Source organism: Tupaia chinensis, unplaced genomic scaffold, assembly GCF_000334495.1.
Source record: "Tupaia chinensis unplaced genomic scaffold, TupChi_1.0 Scaffold000147_1, whole genome shotgun sequence".
Classification (NCBI taxonomy): Eukaryota; Metazoa; Chordata; class Mammalia; order Scandentia; family Tupaiidae; genus Tupaia; species Tupaia belangeri.
In genome coordinates, this window is record NW_006159617.1 from 1054939 (window position 1) to 1073861 (window position 18923).

The 18923-nt window shown below is 44.3% G+C and overlaps 1 protein-coding gene across 1 annotated transcript; it reads right to left on the minus strand.

Moving 5' to 3' along the window:
* Positions 1–10781: 10781 nt before the first annotated feature.
* Positions 10782–16649, minus strand: LOC102480653 (spermatogenesis-associated protein 31D1). The gene is made up of 3 exons (XM_006145507.1): positions 16445–16649; positions 15633–15678; positions 10782–14787 (listed from the first exon to the last, which is right to left on the minus strand). Exons 1-3 carry the CDS (start codon positions 16628–16630, stop codon positions 10994–10996), a joined length of 4026 nt encoding a protein of 1341 aa, XP_006145569.1. The 5' UTR covers positions 16631–16649; the 3' UTR covers positions 10782–10993.
* Between the last annotated feature and the right edge of the window lie 2274 nt (positions 16650–18923).

Sequence of the window (18923 nt, forward strand, 5' to 3'; positions counted from 1 at the left end):
AGGTCGGGGCCCAGCCGAGGTCGCAGTCCTTCCTTTCTCTGGCCCAGCGGGCGAACCGGAGGTGGTGCTAGGTCCCGCGCACAATCGCGCGCTCCAGGCTGGCGTGTGGTCGCCAGGCCTGCGCGTGGCCGCCGGGCCTGCGTGTGGCCGCTGGGCCTGCACCTGGGTGGTTTGCTTTCTCAATTTCCTGGTTAAGGTATCTAAACAAAATTCAACATCATTTTAGCTTATTAAAATATTTTACAGTAGGACCAGCAGATGGCATGGTTGTTGAGGCCCTGGACTCCCACATGGCTGATTGTGCTTTGAGTCCCAGACCTGGTGGTTTGCTTTCTCAATTTCCCTTTTTCTCTCCCTAACTGTCTCTCTCTGGACAAATTGAAAATAGTAATAATAAAAAATAAATGAATAAAATAAAAAAATAACTCTTACACTTTAAAAAAGAAAGATTTAAAAATAGCCAAAAAGCATGCAAATTGTTTGAAAACATAACCTGGCAAATTTGGACAGTTTGCAAGAATCAGTCAGATATTTCCCAAAGAAAATCAAGAAGTCCCTTTCTAGAGACTAAGGCATATGACTGGAATGCTCCTTCCAATTCTTGGGCTAGATGGTAACCTGAGATCTGTGCAGCAGTTATAGACAAAGCATTACTAACATCTGGAAGAGAAGGGACCATGGAATTTCCCTCATTTGGGAAAAAGCCAGCTATTGTTTCCCAGACATTCCGCATGAACAGATTTTTGACACTGGAGGTCTCTGACTGCATCTTCTACTTTGAACCACTCACTCTCTCTCCCTTCCTTTATTGTTAGAATCTTCCCGATCATCTGTGATTTTGGTGACTGTAAGAATTTGAACACCAGGGCCAGCAGGTGGTATAGTAGTTAAGGTACTAGTCTCCCACATGGCCCATCACAGTTCCAGGTCCAGACCTGGTATCCTGAACATCATGCTGGGCACACGTGTGTGCATGCCACAAATCCAAAATCCGAGGAGATGGAGGAGAAGGTATTGCAGCATGGCCACCCCTCTGGGAGTGGGAAGAACATGGAGCCCTGGGCCATGAGTATTAGGGTGAAGTGCACCGAGAAGAAAAGCCAGGCCTGGTAGAAGTAGAAGGGACGGTGCAAGATCGTCCCGGTAAGTAATACAGAGATTACTTACTAACATTTTAGTGTGCAGGTATGGGACAAGAAATGAGTGAGCATGAATTATTTGTTCAGGGGCTTAATGAGACTCTCAGGATATGCAGAGTTAAAATTAGAATCAAATAATTATTTTCTTTTTTTTGATTTTCTGTTGGGACCAGCAGTTAGCGTAATGGCTCTGTTGCCAAACTCCCATGTAGTCAATCACAGTTCGAGTCCTGGACCCAGTGGCTTAAATAGCACAAAACTCTCAAAAAAAAAAAACAAACCCAAAAACAAACAAGATGTCATTTTTGTTGATATTTTGTTTGTGTGTATATATCTATATAAACATGTATATACAGATATAGATAGATATGTGTGTAAATATATAAATATATAGTGTGTATGTGTGTATATATATATATATATATATATATATAAAATCCCCTCATACTGTTGTGTCACTTAAGACTTATAACACTTAAAACATCTATAATTAGATTATACACTGCTGAAGTTAATCCATGTGCCATTTCCCAACTTTGTCTACACTTCCTCACCGACTCTGACGAATTCACCTTGGCCCCAGATACCTGGTTCTCTCCTTTTTATATGACGAGGTTACAGTCAGGTTACAGTTCTTCATCTGTCTTCTCCTGCATCCACAGGTTCTCCCTACTACCCAAAGGGAGGAACACTTGAAGCCCCTGCATCCTCACATCTGCCCTCCCATGACTACAGCAGGTGCTTTTGTCTAGAAAAATCCCTCCATATATAAAGGGTACTTTCATTTGTTTTAAATTGCCAGAGGGCATATGTACTCCCGAGAGAGAGAGAGAGAGAGAGAGAGAGAGAGAAACAGAAAAAAAGAGAGAGTGAGGGATAAAGTATGTCCCAATGGGTGAGGGCACACTGCAACCCCTACTTCTCACTTCATCCTCCTCACAGAATTTTGTAACAGGCATGTGTATGCATCCTGCGTGTTTTCTGAGTTGCTTGTGTCAGGTCTAGAACTACGGTGGGTCCTGTGCAATTCAGCTCTCTTAACCACCAGACTACAGGGCCAGCCCTTATTTATGTTTTGCTTGTTTCCCTTTTTTAAAAGGTTTTTGCCTTAGAGTGCATGTACTTAACTGAGAGATAAAGAGAGACAGTAAGAGAGAAAGTGAGAAATCACCCCCCAGGGGTGATGGCCATGTTGCAATCCTTTCTCCTCCATTCTTCTTTTGGGAGATTGGGCACGCATGCACATCTGCCAGGCGTGATTTTCAAGCATCTTGGGAGTCCAGCACCTTAACTACAATGCCACATGTTGTCCTAGCACTTATTCGTATCTTTAGAACAAGTTTGGTCCTATTGCCCCCTATTGTCCCCAGGACTCACAAAAGTAAAAACAATCTTTAAAGTCTGAACAAAATAAGCCATGCTAAAAAATCGCAGTTGATGAAGAGTTATAAAAATAGCACTTTGGATATAGTTTTCCTCAAAAATGGCTATGAAAGTCAACAGGTGTCATGGTGGTTAAGTTGCTGGACTCCCACATGACCAACTGTGGTTTAAGTCCTGGACCTGCTGGCTTAAAAGTCATGCCAGGTGCATGTGTGTGCATACCCAAAAACCCAGAAGGAGAATGGAGGAAGGATTGCAGTGTGGCCATCTCCCTAGAGTGTAATTTTTTACTTCCCTTCCCACTGTCTTTTTTCTGTTTCTCTCTGGTGAGAGCAAACGCCTTATGGCAAAAAAAATAAAAAATAAAAGGCTATGACAGAAAAGTGGAAAGACTGAGAAACTGTTCTAGACTAAAAGATACTAATGACACATGACAACTACATGCAACACAACATTTTACTCTAGATCTCGATAGAGTTTTTGCTCTTAAGCCACTGGAAAGTTTGATAAAGTGAAAAAATGAATATCAACAAAATATTACAAGATTTATGCCAATGTTAAAATCAATGATGGATACAATTATATATGCAAGAAACTTTTTTTCATTAAGAAATTTGCAATGAAATGTTTAAAGAGAAAGTACATGATGCATGAGGGATATTCTCAGATATTCAGGAACGTATGTGTATTTCTTGTGTGTATGTGTGTGTGCGTGTGTGTGTGGGGGGGTGCATGTGTAAAGAGGAAGGAGAGCAGAAAGAGAGATGGGGAGAGGAAGAGGAGAGAAAGAGCAACAGAGAGAAAGGAGAAAGATCACAAATGGGACACTGTGTTATTAACAGTAGCTGCATCAAGGGCCAGAAGATGGCACAGTTATGTCACTAGACTTCCCCATGGATGACCGCAGCTCAAGTCCTGGACCTGGTGACTTGGAAATCACTCTGGGCACTTGTGTGTGCGTGCCCAAGATTCCAGGGGCAGAATGAAGGAAAAGGGATTGCAGCATGGTAACCTTCCCTGGAGGAGATTTCTCATTTTCCCTCTCATTGTCTCTCTCTCTCCAATGAGTGCATGTGCCCTAAGGCAAAATTCTCTAAACAAACAAAAACAGTAGCTGCATCTCGATAAAGGTATCCTGTTACTCACAATTCATGCAACTTTTATTTCTTTTATTCTCAGGTTTTAATTTAAAATATATTGCAATGGGGCCTGCACAAAAGGAGGGGTTGGAGGGTGGGAACAGTCAGAGGACACAGGAACACAATGACAGGCCAGGGCTGCAGCTTCTGTCCTGGAGAGGAGGGCTGCAGGCAAAAGACCAGGACTGGAGCTGGAGTGGAAGAGGGGAGGGGAGACACTGGCTGCCTTCCCCCACCCCCAGGAAGCACATCTAATGTCCAGATCCCCTCATTTACCTGCCCCCCACCACCCATGGTTCTGTCTCTTGTTCTGCCTCTGGCCCTAATGGCTCCTTCTTTCACTCCCCTCAACTTTGTTTCCACGACCTAGTCTCAGATAGGATGGTGTTTAGGGCCTGGCCCCAGACAACCTTGCCTTATGAAGATGCAACCTTTGTCTTGATACCGTCCCTAGTCACATCTCACCTTTTTCCCCCTCTTATGCCAAGAATCATCATTTTCCTGCCCTTCTCTCCTAGCTCCCTCTAGGAAAAAATAAAAACAAAAGAAGGGAAGAAAAGAAAGCACCAGCTCTCCAGAGAGGGGCCGCAGTGGAGAGAGTACTGGAAGAAGGGCAGGAAGGGCCAGTGAAGATGGGCTCCCACGTCCCCGGGGGGACAGGGCAGGAGATGACAGGAGATGCTGTCCTCTACCACCACTGCCCACTGTCCAGGGGACTTTGACACAACTGAGGGGACAGGTGCCTGTCCCACCTGACAAGGAGGAAAAAGAGCAGCTGAAACAAATCTTCAAAACCTAGCAAATTTCCCTAAGAAAACATTTCTTTCCCCTTTGTTTACGGAGGCTCCCTGCTTAGCAGGATGTAGTACAGAGCTGCTGAGAAAAGAGGAGGATTGTACCAAGGGGCTTTCCTCCACTCTTCCCTCTGCCCCCTGTCCTGACCCGGGGGGAAAGTCGAACAGGTTTCCTGAGGGAAGGAGTGAGAGCCAGGACAAGCGGCGTAGTGTTACAACACGGACACAACACAGTGTCTTCAGGGTCGTCTGTTTATTGTGGGCAGCACAGTACAGCACGGAGACGACACATCGCATTGTCTATTGTGAGCAGCACAGAGACATCACAGTGCCACAGCCCCTCAGGGTCGTCTGGAGACGACACGGTGTCACAACTCTTCAGAATCGTCCGAAGACGATGCAGTGTCAATAGCTCTTCAGGGTCGTCCGAAGACGCCGTGGTATCACAACTCTTCAGGGTTGTCTGGAGATGATGGTGTTACAACTCTTTAGGGTCTTCAGGGTCGTCTGTGTCATCTTCCTGGCCGTCTGTGCTGTCTTCCTGGTCGTCTGGTGATTGTGGGCCAGGCATCGTGGTTATATACATGCTGGTGGGCCGTGATTGGTTGTAAAAGGTGGGTTATGATTGGTTGTTAAAGGTGGGTTATGATTGGTTGCTTTTGGACCAATCATGAGGTGCCAGATATGCAAATCTGAGGGATTCTAGTGGCCAATCAGAGTATGGTTTCAAAGGTCAGGTTTTTTGAAGGGAACGAATTGTGGCCTTTGGCATTGTGTAATTGTTTGATTTCTAAGAAACCGGAGGTACTCGCTGGTGCGCAGCCTCCCACAGCCCCCATCAACTTCAGACCCACCAGGGCTGGAGGGAAGGATGAGAGCTCACAGGCCTGCCCCCATCTCCCTAGAGGGAGCCCCTTAGCTGTGGGAGGGGCCACCTCTGCAGCCATGGTTGCCTCAGCCCCACAAGCTGCCCTTGCCCTTAGACAGACCTCACCTGTTGCAACTTCTCCACAAGTTTAATTACTTTCAAATATACCTTTTAAAAGGATCATTGCCTGTGTGCCCTGAGTTTTAGCTAGCCTTTGAGATTTGGGGATTTCATTCACATGGCCACCAAAAACCACACCCAGACCCCAGAACTGTAATGCCAGCTTTAAACAGTTTCAAACAGGATGGTGACACAGTGGTAAAATGCATCCCTCTGTGTGCCAGACCCTCTTGGGAAGGTAGGCTGTTTGAGTCTAGAGGCCTGAGTACCTTGGGCTATGTGCTGCCATGAATCAGACACATTGCAGCTAGAGGGTAGGTTGTGGTGTCAACACCCTCTTGAATACATAAACAAACTTAAAAGAAATAAAAGAAAAAAAAAGAGAGAGTTCTCTCAGATTCTGTCCCAGGCAAGCACCTGGAATCCTCTTTATTTGAAGCATCATGGCATTTTCACAGGGTTTTACGAAATAATAAAAAAGCGCGCCACCCAAAGATTTTTTTGTTGTCTTTTAATTATACATAATCTATGACAAATAAAAACGAAAATCCAAACATTCAAAATGCCAAGTTCATACTAGGTAACTCCAATTTCTCTTTTTGGTGCCACCACATCACTGTCACCGTCTTTTCTGGTGTGAACTGGTTTGCAGGTGCTTCCTCTGCTTTACTTTCAGTTCCCTCCCCTCCTCGAGATTCCCAGTTCCCAAAGGCTCTTTGTCCCCTCTAGTTCTTGTCACCCTCAAGCACTTACTCTTGTGAAATACTTTACCTTTTGAACAGTTTTACAGAATCCTAGCTCACACGCAGTGCAATTTACCCACTTTTAGTGTAGTCCCAGACTTGTGTGTTTAACACCAGTCAGCCTGAAAATATTTAATGACTTCAAAAAGAGAAACTCCATCGTCTTTAACTATCTTTCACCACCCACCCCACCCTACCCGCAGCACGAAGCGACCCCAGATCTGTCTGGGTAGGTTTCCCTCTTGTGGACATTTCATAAGAACAGAATTATGTAATACGTGGTTGTTTGCAACTGACTTCTTGTACTTAGCATGATGTTCTCAAGGCTCTTGTGGCATTTATGCATACTTCACTCCTGTTGCGACACTCCACATTTGGGTTGTTTCTACCTTTTGCTCTTTCTTTTTTAATTTTTTGAGAGATTTTTTGCTATAGATCATGTACACTTGCTGGAGAGAGAGAGAGAGAGAGAGACAGAAAGTGAGAAATAACCCTCCAGGGGAGATGGCCATGCCACAATCTCTTCTCCTCTAAGTATCCTGGGCATGTACGTACATGTGCCAGACATGAGTTTTAAGCCACTGGGTCCAGGACTCAAACCATGGTTGACTATGTGGGAGTCCAGCGATGTACTCAAGTGCTGGTCCCCCCCACCTTCTGCTCTTATGACAAAGCTGCTGTGAACATTGGTGTGGGAGTTTCTATGTGGACATATATTTCTACTCCCCTGGGGATATACAGATTAGTGTGCTTGCTGGGTCACATGGCCACTCTCAGTTTACCATTTTGAGGAACTGCCAGGTCGTTTTACAAATAAATAGCTGCACCATTTATATTCCCACCAGCAGTCTAGGACGCTTCCCATGTCTCCACATTCTCTCACTTTTTATCTGACTTACTAATTCCGGCCATCCTAGTAGATGTGCAATGTTATCACATGGGGGTATTTATTTACGTTTCCCTGATTATAAATGAGGTGAAGGATCTTTTCATGTTCTTTACTTTAACTGACATACTGGGAAGGTGAGGAGGTCAAGTATACTTGACCTACAGTATTTAGGTGGAAATATAATAGCTGATTTTAAAAGTCTAAAAGAAAAAACATACTTTGTTTTCTGCTAAATATTTGAAAATGTTTATATACCAAGCTCAAGTTTTATCAATATACATAGTTTTCCATGTTATACTGTGTGATCAAGAGACTGCGATGTTGGGTACTGCATCTTTTCTGTGATATTCTTTCATGTGTGGAGCAGGGGGAGAGATTTACTTTGACTCCTCAAGATTTACCAAAAACCAGAGCAAAACTGATTGCAAAACCCTACAGAGAGTTATATTTTTCAGTTACTGATGCTGTGTACAGAGTTGGGGGTCAGCATGTTCCTCGTGTGGTAAATAGCAAAGGGATGTGAGAGCACTGACCCAGGCCTGTAGCATGTCCTGTAAGAGAACGAATGCAAGGTGTTTAAATGGACTTTGGCATTTTAATGTCTGTGTAGAAGCAGTGGGGCATCACACATGCCAAATGATGATAACTGTGGAAGTGGGGTTTTGGGCACATGGGGAGTTATATCTTTTTATCTTCTTGTCTGTTTAGAATTTTTTGTAATAAAAAAATTCTAGGGTCAGCAGATGGCATGGTTGTTAAGATGCTGGATCCCACATGGTTCAAGTCCTGGTCCCAGCAGCCTAAAAACACACTGACACATGTGTATGCAAAAAATCCTGAGAGAATGTAGGAGAAGGGATTACGGAGTGGCCATTCCCTGGTGGGTGATTTATCATTTTCCTATTCTTTCTGTCTCTCTACTGCAAAAACAAGTACTCTCTGGCAAAAAATCAGAAAAAAAAAAAATTCTAAAACTAAGTTATTGGGTGCCTTTGATAAGAGAGAGAGAGAGGGTTATAAGGATTGTCTGGATCAGTTCATGAAAACTACAGTTTAGTATTCTATAAATAAAGACACTTACTGAAATGCAATTATTTTAGTCTGGGGTGCTTTGAATGAAAACATAAGGGAGGGACGAATACTGTATTTTGAAGGTTATTAGATAAAGGTTTCCTCCAGATGTCTTCTAGTTCCTGTCGGCATTGAGTCTACCACATCTCTGAGCAAGTGGAGATGGTCTAATTTTGAGGAAAGTGAAGATGTTTGAAATAGATTTAAGAATATGGAAGAGAGTGGACTAAGCAAGTGGTGTAAAGATGGTTCAATATTTGCAAATCCAGGGACCAGCAGTTAGTGTAATGTCTATGTCACTGAACTCCCATGTAGCAGACTGCAGTTCGAGTCCCAGACCCGGTGGCTTAACCTCACACCGGGCGCGTGTGCGTGCATGCCCAAGATCCTGAGAGAATGGAGGAGAAGGGATTGTGGCATGGCCATCCCCACTGGGGGATGATTTCTCGCTTTCTATCTCTCTGTCTCTGTCTTTCTGGTGAGCGCAGGTGCCCTATAGCAAAAAACCAAAACCAAACAAAAATAAAACAAAACACAAACAAAAAAGCCCCTCCAAAAAAACCCCATATTTGCAAATCCATAAATATGATCCCACCATATCATCTCTAAGCTCCATTGGTTTTGCTCACTGTTAGTTAACATGTAGAAATTGTTCATGAGTGAACAGTATTCAGGTAATCCTAGATCTGACCATGAATTTATGTTGGTGCCACAAATCAAATAGTGATTGCTCACTTATAAGAAGGTATTTCTAGAAAGGCAGAGATTCCTAGGAGTTGCCAGGTATAAGGAATAAAGGAAACTGGAGGAGGTTCATTTGATGTGGAAACTCTTAAATGTTGTTTACTTTATAAACCATGAAGTCTACCACTGAAAGTTTAGTGGATACATTAGTAAGGATGAAAACTAATGAAAAAGAGTTGAATAATTAATAGATTAACAGCATATACAGAAAGCAGGGGAGGTGAGGCCAAAGGGTAGAATGTGAGGCTGATTTCTCCAGATGTCTCAGGTGTTCCTAGTGATAAGTTCTGTAATGTAGAAGTAAGTGACCTAGAGTGAAGGGGAAGGACCCTATGATAGGACACAAGAGGAGTTCAGAGGGGACAGAGGAAATGGGAGACCATGTCACTGGCTAGTACCCACATGAATGTTAGGGTCCTTCTCTGATTCCTGCCCTGTGACTTTCCTGGGGACTTCACATAATCTGTATTCTTCCTTCACCCCTAACCTTCTGACTCTTCAGGTCAACGGTATAATGTAGGACAAGAGTATGGAGTGTGGCAGAGGGGGCTCTATGGATATCTGTCTAGCTTTTGTTTATATTTTGACATCCATCTCAAAGTTTATCCATAAATATTTCTGAAAAAACTATCTCAAGGGTCCTCTAGGAAACTCACCCACTATTTGAGTCCTGAACTGTAAAAGTGGAGTTGCCTTCCCTCCAGAACTGTAATTAAAATTGATATGTGTGCTGTCTTGGCCAAAAAGAGCATTTTATGGAGGTCCATTGTGAGATTCCAGTGCATTGTTCAAAACTAACCTGTGGGTCAGTAGCTGCAGATGTTTACACTGGGAAGCTGTGTCATGGTTCTCCTAAGCCCATGAAGCTCACAGTTTTCACGTCCTTCCTAATAGGAGACATGAACTCCCTATGGGCAGGAATCTGCATGTGGTCATTAAGCACGGTTGAAGGCAGGCACCGTGATCGTCTTTCCCAGAGTGAGGGCTGCCGTGCCTGACAACAGCCCTGTTGCCATTGTTTTAGGACTCAAGGAACAGCCACATGGACACCTCTGTCTTAGTCAGCTATACAATTCCCTGAGCTTTGGGGAAGGGATGCCTGGATCTGACTGGGAAAATGGGGAGCAGGATAGGATTATAGTGGGATGGAGTATTAACCTTTGCTCTACCAGTAATGCCATTCTTTCCCACTCTTCATCTTTTTCCTACTTTCCTACTGGAAGGCAGCTTTTCTGTGCCTTCAGCTTTGTTTCGCCCTGAAAGGTAAGTGCCTGCCTGACCACATTCCAAACACTGATAACCAAGTGATCCTTTTGCTCTTAAAAAAAAAAAAGAAAAGCATCATTCCATGCAGCTTGAAGATACACCAGAGGAGAAGAACCACTTTTGCAAGATGACTTTTCAGTAGGGGAAACTCAGCAGTAAGGTGAAAACACGCTGCCCCAAACCAGGCTAGTATCACTGCTGAAATAACCTCAGCATTTCAGTGAAGGCCCGCCACCTGTGTGATTCTCTGCTCATGGAAAACACTGTTTAAAAACGTTGTCTTTGACCTCTCTTCAAATAAGGAAGACCTCTCTACTGTAGTGCTGTAAAGGATATGAAATTGTCAATGAGAAAATTCAGGCTGCCATACTGTGTTATGAAGGTTAAGCTAACAGTTAGGAAGATGATCTCATCTCCTTGAATTTCATCAGGGAGGGAACGAGCTTTTTGAGGCACATGATTCTGCAGCAAGATCTCCTGGAGACTGGCCCTCTTCTAGAAGCCAAAAGAGACAAATAGTAAGAGCCTAATAGATCACTTCCTTTCCCTTAGTCCAAGAACCCGGTTTACTCAGACCTGATGCCCCCAGTGAAGAACACACACACACACACACAAATTACTGCTCTTATTGGTGACTTTATTGAGGTAATCTATATCTTCGACAACAAATGAACTATTTGTGGAGAAGGGTTCAATATTTTTAATGAGTGAGAATATTGGAATAGTAGTGTGTAAGAATTTTACTCTTTAAATGCAAAGAAGGAATCTCTCGAAATGTATAGGAAATCCATCAGCAGGGAGCCTTCAGGAATGGAAAGGGCAGCTGTAGGCACCTGGCTAACTTGATGCCTGCTTGGATGGGCCCATGGTTCTTCTATGGGACGTGGTCTCCCCATGCGAAATGGATAGGAAGCACCTCTGACACACTACCCGGTCCTTTAATGCCACGATTCTCTGGGGCTGTCTGTTTTGCTCTCGGACCTGAGTAGTTCCATTTGGATTACTCAGGACAGATGAGGCAGCTCCTTGGCTATAGGACTTGGTACCTGTCACTTTATGGGAAGGAGCCCTGTAGTCAGAGCGGTAACTCTGGGTGGGCTTTTCCCGGATGTGCAGTTCTGCACTGTGCTGAGTTTGATCCATTTTCACAGGAGAGGAGAGGGCCTCTCTAGGACAGGTGCTTTGAATTTTGTATCTGCACCCTTGTTTCTTCTCAAAGAACTTGTTAGTTTGTGCAGTGTATTTCTGAGCTTTGGTGGATCCTGAAAAGGCAACTGCCCTTTTCACCAGGCCTTTGCTGTGTGGTGATGAGAGGGAGCTGCCCTTTTCCTGGGAACTTTCTTGCCCCTTGTACTTCATGTTTGTACAAAACCATTGGAAAAAGTGCTTCATTTGCTTTCTGAAAAGGCTCTCAATAGGAGGCTGCCTTTTCTGTGTTGGAGATGGCAATGATTTATTCGCTTGTATCTCTGGAAACACCTTGCCTTGAGGAAGATGACTTGTCCTTCTAAGTCCCGATGGATCCAAGATTGCACCCCCTCCACCCAGCTCTCCTTTGGGTACCAGAGGGCTCACTCTCCTCTCATCTGGTTTGGGTTTCTTAATACGGGTGTTTAAGAAGTCACGATTAGGGGCCCGGGTCTCCTGTGGCTGGTCCAGAAAGACCCTTGTATCATCCAAGGGGACAGGAAGCATCGGGGAAGGTGCCACGTCCCTGCTGGAAACATCCTGAGCAGGATTCAGAGCAGCCTTGTCAGGCAGGCTATCAACAGCAAAGGACATGTCCACTGAGCAGGCATGAGCCTGGCTCTGCTCCCTGATCTCTAAGTTAAATTTTAGCTCCGCCAACAGATGATTTTTAAAGTCTGATGACTTCGGATCTTGGAGATCTGACATTCCTTGAAGGGAGCTTTCAGTAGTCTGGGTATTTTCTACTTTACTTAAGTTCCTCTCCATCATCGGGAAACCTTCTGATCCACAGGTTGTCAATATGTCATTACATAGTGATTGACAATCGCACAGCTCCTTTGCCTTGAATATTTCCCTAGACTCGTTGGATAGCAAAAAGTGTTCTAGATTTTTTAACCTTTTGTCATGAGAATTTTCTACTGTATCAGTGGAACGCTCTCTGTTATCCTTGAGCTCAAGTTCAGTCTCAGCTTGCCTTGTGGGCAGCTCTGGGCTGTGACAATTTGCTAAGACTTTTACTTTCTGACTATCTTTGTTCATGATGCTGTTTGTGCCAGGCAGAAAAGGCTGTCTGCCCTCCTGAACACCCTGAATGTTCTCTACATCCTTATGGCTGCTCTCAGAGGCTGGTTGTTGGAGGGTCTCCTGTTCTCCCTTTTCTACAGTTGAGGTAGAATGGAGAACATCATCAAGAATGGGTACATCATTTGTTCTTTCTACCTTGTCTCTATAGGGAACATTAGCATTTTCTCTCTGGTGCTTAGAGTCACCAGATTTGTAACCCACCCCAGAAATGAGCTTATCTGGGGAGGAAAAGTTAGAATAAAAATGGAGATTAAAGAGATCCTCCTTTTCATTAAAGATATGAATGGATTCAATGACCTTGGGGGGGAGGCCCTGCATCATGTTCATATGAAACTGTTTAATATGAGCTTCCAATAGATCTTGTTTGCTGGTAGAAATGAAGGAAATCTGTTCAGAGGTATTCAGGTTTTGGTCCCCACCCAAAGATGGTGCCAAATCTCTATGGGTCATTTGACTGTGGGATTTCTCAAAAAGACACAACGTGTGCTTCATAAAATGCCATGAACTAGTCACAATGCTGGGCATTTGACCCTCATGGATTTCCTCAAATTTCTTGCTCAGATGTACTTCCAGAGCTTTTGCAATTTCTTTCTGATTTTGGCTCACTTTTGAAGCTCTTGAATTATTTTCTGAAAGACTCACCATTTCTAGGTCTTTCTCAGAGTTGGACACTAGAATATTATCTGAAAATGTCTTTGATTCACTTGAGAGAGTATCATTTGCACCTTCCTCTGGACTCTGTACCTGATCTTTCCCCACAGGCTTCCCTAGCAGAAGCATTTCTGAGCTCTTCCCATGGGAGCTTTCAGGGCAGCTCAATCCCCAAGCACCTAGCACTTTGCTGCTCTGACTCTTAAACAAAGAGATACAGGTGAGTCCATAACTGCTCTTTGACTCAGATGTCTTGGTAGTTTCTTCCTGAAGATTCATCTGTGATAGAGACTCTTGGACCCTGTGGGGCAGGTTTCCCTGGTGTTGGAGGAACCTTTTCTGAAAGTGGGCCCCTAGTTTCTGCTGGATATCACTGATCAGGGGGAAATCTTTAGGAAGGATGGAACTTTGAACCTGAACCTTGGAGGACTGGCTGACTGACACAAGGCTGGGAGCTGGAGGACAAAAGTCTTTCTGAGAACTTTGGACCACAGAGGGTAAACCCCACACACTTTCCTGTTCTTTCTTCAACACGTTCCATTCCAGGTGGTCAATTTCAGATGGCAAAAGAGACTGTACAACATACTGGGGTCTAATAAAACGTGCTCCACAGGTCATAATCTGAGGTTCAGAGGAAGGGGGCAGGATTTGATCTGGGCATTGAAAGTGCCCCTTTGACTGAACCTGAGTGAGATGTTTAGACTCAAATTGTGGCAGATTTTGAGGCATGGGGTGAGGTGGGATCTCAGGCATGGGCTGAGGTTGGTAAAAGGGAATGACTGGGGCTACTTTGGCTATGGATGCCTTGGAGATTCTGTTGAGCGCAAAGGTTGAGGAGCTGTCACCTGAGACAGGGACAGTAGGGTGTTCGGATTCCCTGTGCAGAGATGAGGTAGACTTTTTCTGTAAGGGATCCTCGTCAGGCTTAAGATATGGGGACCGCTCGGGCACAGGCAGATGCTCTGGTTCGCCTTTGCTGGTTAAAGGAGGGGAGGATGCTGAGTCCTGCTGAGCAGCAATGGACTCTGAGATTTTCCCTGAAGGACTTAATTGGAAGTCTGGGCTAAGTCGTTTTGAGAAAGAGCCTGTTGTCTTCTCCTTCCCTTTCTGTATCAGGGCATTGCCTTTCTGTTGACTTTGTCTCCCTTCAGGGCTCAGAAAGGAAAGATTACATGACTCTGCCATGTTGGCTGTAGTGGCTTTCTCAAAAGCGGCCTCAGAAGAATGGCAGGTAAGAAGCTCCTGCTCCAGTTCACTTTGTGCCAAGTTGGAGGAAAGTGAGCCCTTGGCAGGAGGTAAGGGCACTTGTGAAGTTGTGACCCTTGACTGGTCAAGATCTCTTACTGCTGGGATAGAAGTGGACAACCCTGCAGGGCCATCCACCCGAGAAAAAGTGACTCCTGACTGGAGACCAGAATCATCTTCTCTCTGAATGTGATGTGGAGTGATTCTAGAGAAAGAAGATGATGAGGATGGGAAACGATCTGCTGGGAATTTGGAATCTAAGGGTGGCACAGGTTCTGGTGGTTCAGCGTCACTCAGTGGTGAGGGTGAAAGTGAATCAGGGGAGGGTGTGGTCAGACTAGGTGGCAGGTTGGAGGCTGGAGCTGGAGAAGGCTCAGACAGAGGGCCTGTAGTTAGATCTGCTGGAGGGCTTGATGATAGTGTCAGCCAGGACCAGAGTGGGCACAGGTGGGCCGACTGGACTAGGGGCTGGGCCACCTGAGCCTGCTACTCTTTCACAGGGCCCCACACCATGACTTCACAATACACTCCCTGGCCCCTCCCCTCTGCATTCATGCACAGTCCCATTCCTGTGGCTTTCCCCTCCCAGGACAGCTGCAGATAGCACTGAATCCCAGGAGTGCATAGCAAATGCTAAACAGGTGACCAGGAAGGAAGGGGAGAGATTAATCACCTTTTCAGAATGGAAATCAGCCTCCTTTCCTCGTCTGCCTTTCTCCATCCAATTCTTCGACCTGGGAAATCAGGATAGTGGGTTATAAGAAATAAAGGTAGAAGTGTTTTGATCAGACAGGAGTCCCTTTGGAAAGAAGGAATGAAGGCAGGCAGGCAGGCAGACGGGCAGGAATGAAACTTTAAAAGTCCTATGAATAAGTAGTTAGGGTCAAGTGATCAATGATAATATTGTCAAGGTTCACGTGTATCTGGTTTCGTTTCTAAAATCCTTTGGACACATTATCTCATATGATATTCTATGTTACTCCTCGAACCACAGAGTTCAGTGGTTAGCTCAAAGATGAATCTGAGCACCATGAACTCAGAATACTTACATCAATCAGGAGGCAGAATTTTTTATACCAAACCCACCACTGGTCCTCTCCTCTCACATGGTGACCTATTGGCAGCCCAACTCCAATATGGCTCCATGACAAAGCATGGCCAGACCAGGGACTCGGAGAAGTGTCTCAGATCTGACTGCCTTCTCATGAGTCTCTCTCATGGGCTATGTTTCTCAGAGGGATCATATCTAGCAACTAACATCCTCAGAGGCCATGGAGGATCTCAGGTCAAATAGAAAGAAACTTACCTTGAGACGTTTCACCTTTCCTTCTCCTCTTCACTCTGCCCTGACTCTGAGATGAAAAGCAAAAAAAAGTGAGGGACCAGGACTTACTCATTCACATCACTCCTCTCTCTAAAAGATCAGTTATTCATTATCTAAGTATAATATGGCTCTTCATGATAATTAATAATAAATCTTTCCTTTTATTAATTTTGAAAGGTAATAATTTTTTTCTATTATTCCTTCTTTAGGAACTCAAGAAAATGTTTTATCTTAGAAATACACACTTGACATTATCATTTGGAGGTCCTCTGCTCAAGAGGACATAGAACCTGAAGCCAGTGGTCACCTCTGTTCTCCCTCAGAAGACCCTGGTTTCTGGGACAGAGGACAGGGCCCACCCTTTGCTCAGAGTCTCTCAATGCTCAGCATTGCTCTACTTATCAGCCCAACATGAAAGAAGTCTTGGTCAAGTGATGCCTGACTTGGAACTTTAATCATGATCAAGTATCAGGAGAGACTGTTCCCTTCTGAGAACCCACCCCCTCCACTTAAGGCAACCCAGGACCTTAGGATCACTGTGATTAGGATTTTGTCCTGAACTCCTTGACCACACCAAACAGTCTCTGCACCTCAGATGGGAAACTTGGTCCTCACTTAGTCCCCAGTTCTTCCCAGCCTTCTCCTCAGAAATATATTCTCTCTTCTTCCCAGATTTCCATCTCAGGAGCACCCCCCTGATCCAACGAAACTAATTTAAAAATGTAAAAACAGGCATGGGAAACAAAACCAACCACAGCATGTAATATCTTCATGGTTCATCCATGATATCTTACCTTTTGGGTATGCTGACTTCTTCCAAGGGTTGATAAGAGTGATGCCAACACCAGATAGCACACATACAAAAGGAACAACCCCAACACACTCAGAAAAGTGAGTTTGGGGTCTACAGTTAAGAAGGCTGAGCCCAAGCTCAGGCCTGGCTCAGTATAGCTCTTCAGATATGAGAGAATATTCTCCATGATCTGAATCGCAGGGCTGCCTAAGGCAACTGAGCTCTGGGTTCAAGATTTGACTATAGTTCCAGGCCTGCATCACAGAGCATGGAAGAGTCACAAAGGGTTTCTGAAGCTGAGGGTGGGGACTCCAGGGAAGGGTGTGTCCACAGCCCCTCCCCCATCCACCAACCTAGCAGACCCCTCCCCCTTCCTGTATCCCTTTTGCCAACTCCACCCTCTCTTCATATCATATGTTGACCTTTTCTTACTAACATTTTCTGTTTGTTCCAGTTGTATCCCAGATGTTACCTGGGTCACCCTTTACTATTTAAGCATCATGACTTGAGCCCCACCAATTCCACTGTCTTGAGACTCTGAAAAATTGCCTGGAATTTGTACTAGTACCCAGACGTTGACACTCTCAGGATCACATCTGTCCCCAAATTGATTTTTTTTTTTTTTGGAGAGGTTTTTGCTATAGGGCGTGTGCGCTCGCCAAACAGACAGAGAGACAGAGAGATAGAAAGCAGGAAATCACCCCCCAGGGGGGATGGCCACGCCGCAATCCCTTCTCCTCCATTTGCCTCTCGGGATCTTGGGCACGCACGCACACGCGCCAGGCGTGAGTTTAAGCCACTGGGTCCGGGACTCGAACCGTGGTCGACTACGTGGGAGTCCAGCGACATAGCCATTACGCTAACTGCTGGTCCCCCCAAATTGATTTTATGTACAAAATTTTTTCACCTTACAGTATCCCCCTTATAAAACTTAAATTTCCTTTCACTTACTCAGCTTTGTCCATGTTAAATTATATATATATATATTTTTTGTTTTTGCTATAGTCAATCTTTACTGTCTTCAGAAGGTCAAATGAAATAATTAAAACTAATCATTATTTAACCTTCACAGAACCAAAATGAAAATGAAATAATTATGTAGAATTGAAATTTCAAGCTTTCTTTTTTTTTTCGGAGAGGTTTTTGATATAGGGCGCGTGCACTCGCCAGACAGAGATAGAGAGACAAAAAGCGAGAAATCACCCCCCAGGGGGATGGCCACGCCGCAATCCCTTCTCCTCCATTCTTCTCTTGGGATCTTGGGCACGCATGCACACGTGCCTGGCGTGAGTTTAAGCCACTGGGTCTGGGACACGAACCAAGGTCAACTACATGGGAGTCCAGCGACATAGCCATTACACTAACTGCTGGTCCCAAAATTTCAAGCTTTCTTGAGGGTGAGTTTATAGTAGTAATTTTCTTTTCTTTTTTAGGAGAATTTTTGCTGCAGGGTGCATGCACTCTACAGAGAGACAGAGAAACAGAATGGGTCTTTTCTTCCCTTCTCTTGGGATTTAAGGGAACACATGCCCATGTGCCCCGGGTGAGTTTAAAGTCACTAGGTCCAGGACTCTAACCACTGTTGACTACATGAGATCCCAGCAACATAGACATTATGCCGTCTACTGGTCCCTATAGCAGTAATTTTTCTGAAGTTACTGAAACTTAATCTGTTGAAAGACTTTTGGGGCCTTCATGTGGCATAGTATTTAAGGCAGTTGGATCCCAGATGACCTACTACATTTCTTTAGTCATGGATGAAATCTTTAAAAACACACCGAGTATATGTGTGCATGTCCAAATTCCAGACAAGAGAGAAAAATGGAGGAGAATTTATTGTGGTGTGACCATTCCCAAGGGGTGTCGCTTTCTCACTTTACTTCTGTCTCTTTATTTTTCTCTTCTTCTCTCCACAGAGTGTACACATTCTCCAGCCAAATTTTAAAAAAAAGAAGGAAAGAAACTAAGAAAGAAAGAAAGAAAAAGAGAAAGTCTCTATATTCACACACATCCTTTGATCTTCAAGTCAGTATTTTCAAATTCAAGAATCAATCACATTCTCTTTTTTGTTTTCAATCTATCATTCATTATTTTGACCCTAATTCTTCTAACTCTACCAAAAATACATACTGTCTAAGCTTCTGCATCAATTTTATAACAGGTACGTGACTCCCCCAAACCAGGGAAAGGTTAAGGTGTGCTCAGGGATTGGTACCCCCAGTTCTTGGTGGCTCAGGTGACTGAGAAGTGTCAAAGCATCAGGACAGAATTGATCAGAGTACCTTTCCATTGAGTTATTGAACCTGTCTACTGTTTTCTATTGTCAGAAGAGATTCAAGAATAAAAAGTATTAGCCAGTACCCGGGGAATAGCACGTATAGATACCACCAGCATAGAAGGGGAAATATAGAAAACATTTTTTAATGTTTCTTTATTAAATTCGTGATCAAAAGAGACAGAGACAGAGAGATAACACCCCC

What these genes read in the sequence shown, in the direction of transcription:
- LOC102480653 (XM_006145507.1), bottom strand. Translation starts at nt 16,630, where the DNA reads ATGGAGAATATTCTCTCATATCTGAAGAGCTATACTGAGCCAGGCCTG. An exon ending in GAAGTCAGCATACCCAAAAG is followed by an intron (nt 15,679 to 16,444) that starts GTAAGATATCAT and finishes TTTTCATCTCAG; the next exon opens with AGTCAGGGCAGAGTGAAGAG. An exon ending in GAAAGGTGAAACGTCTCAAG is followed by an intron (nt 14,788 to 15,632) that starts GTAAGTTTCTTT and finishes CCCAGCCCCTAG; the next exon opens with TCCAGTCGGCCCACCTGTGC.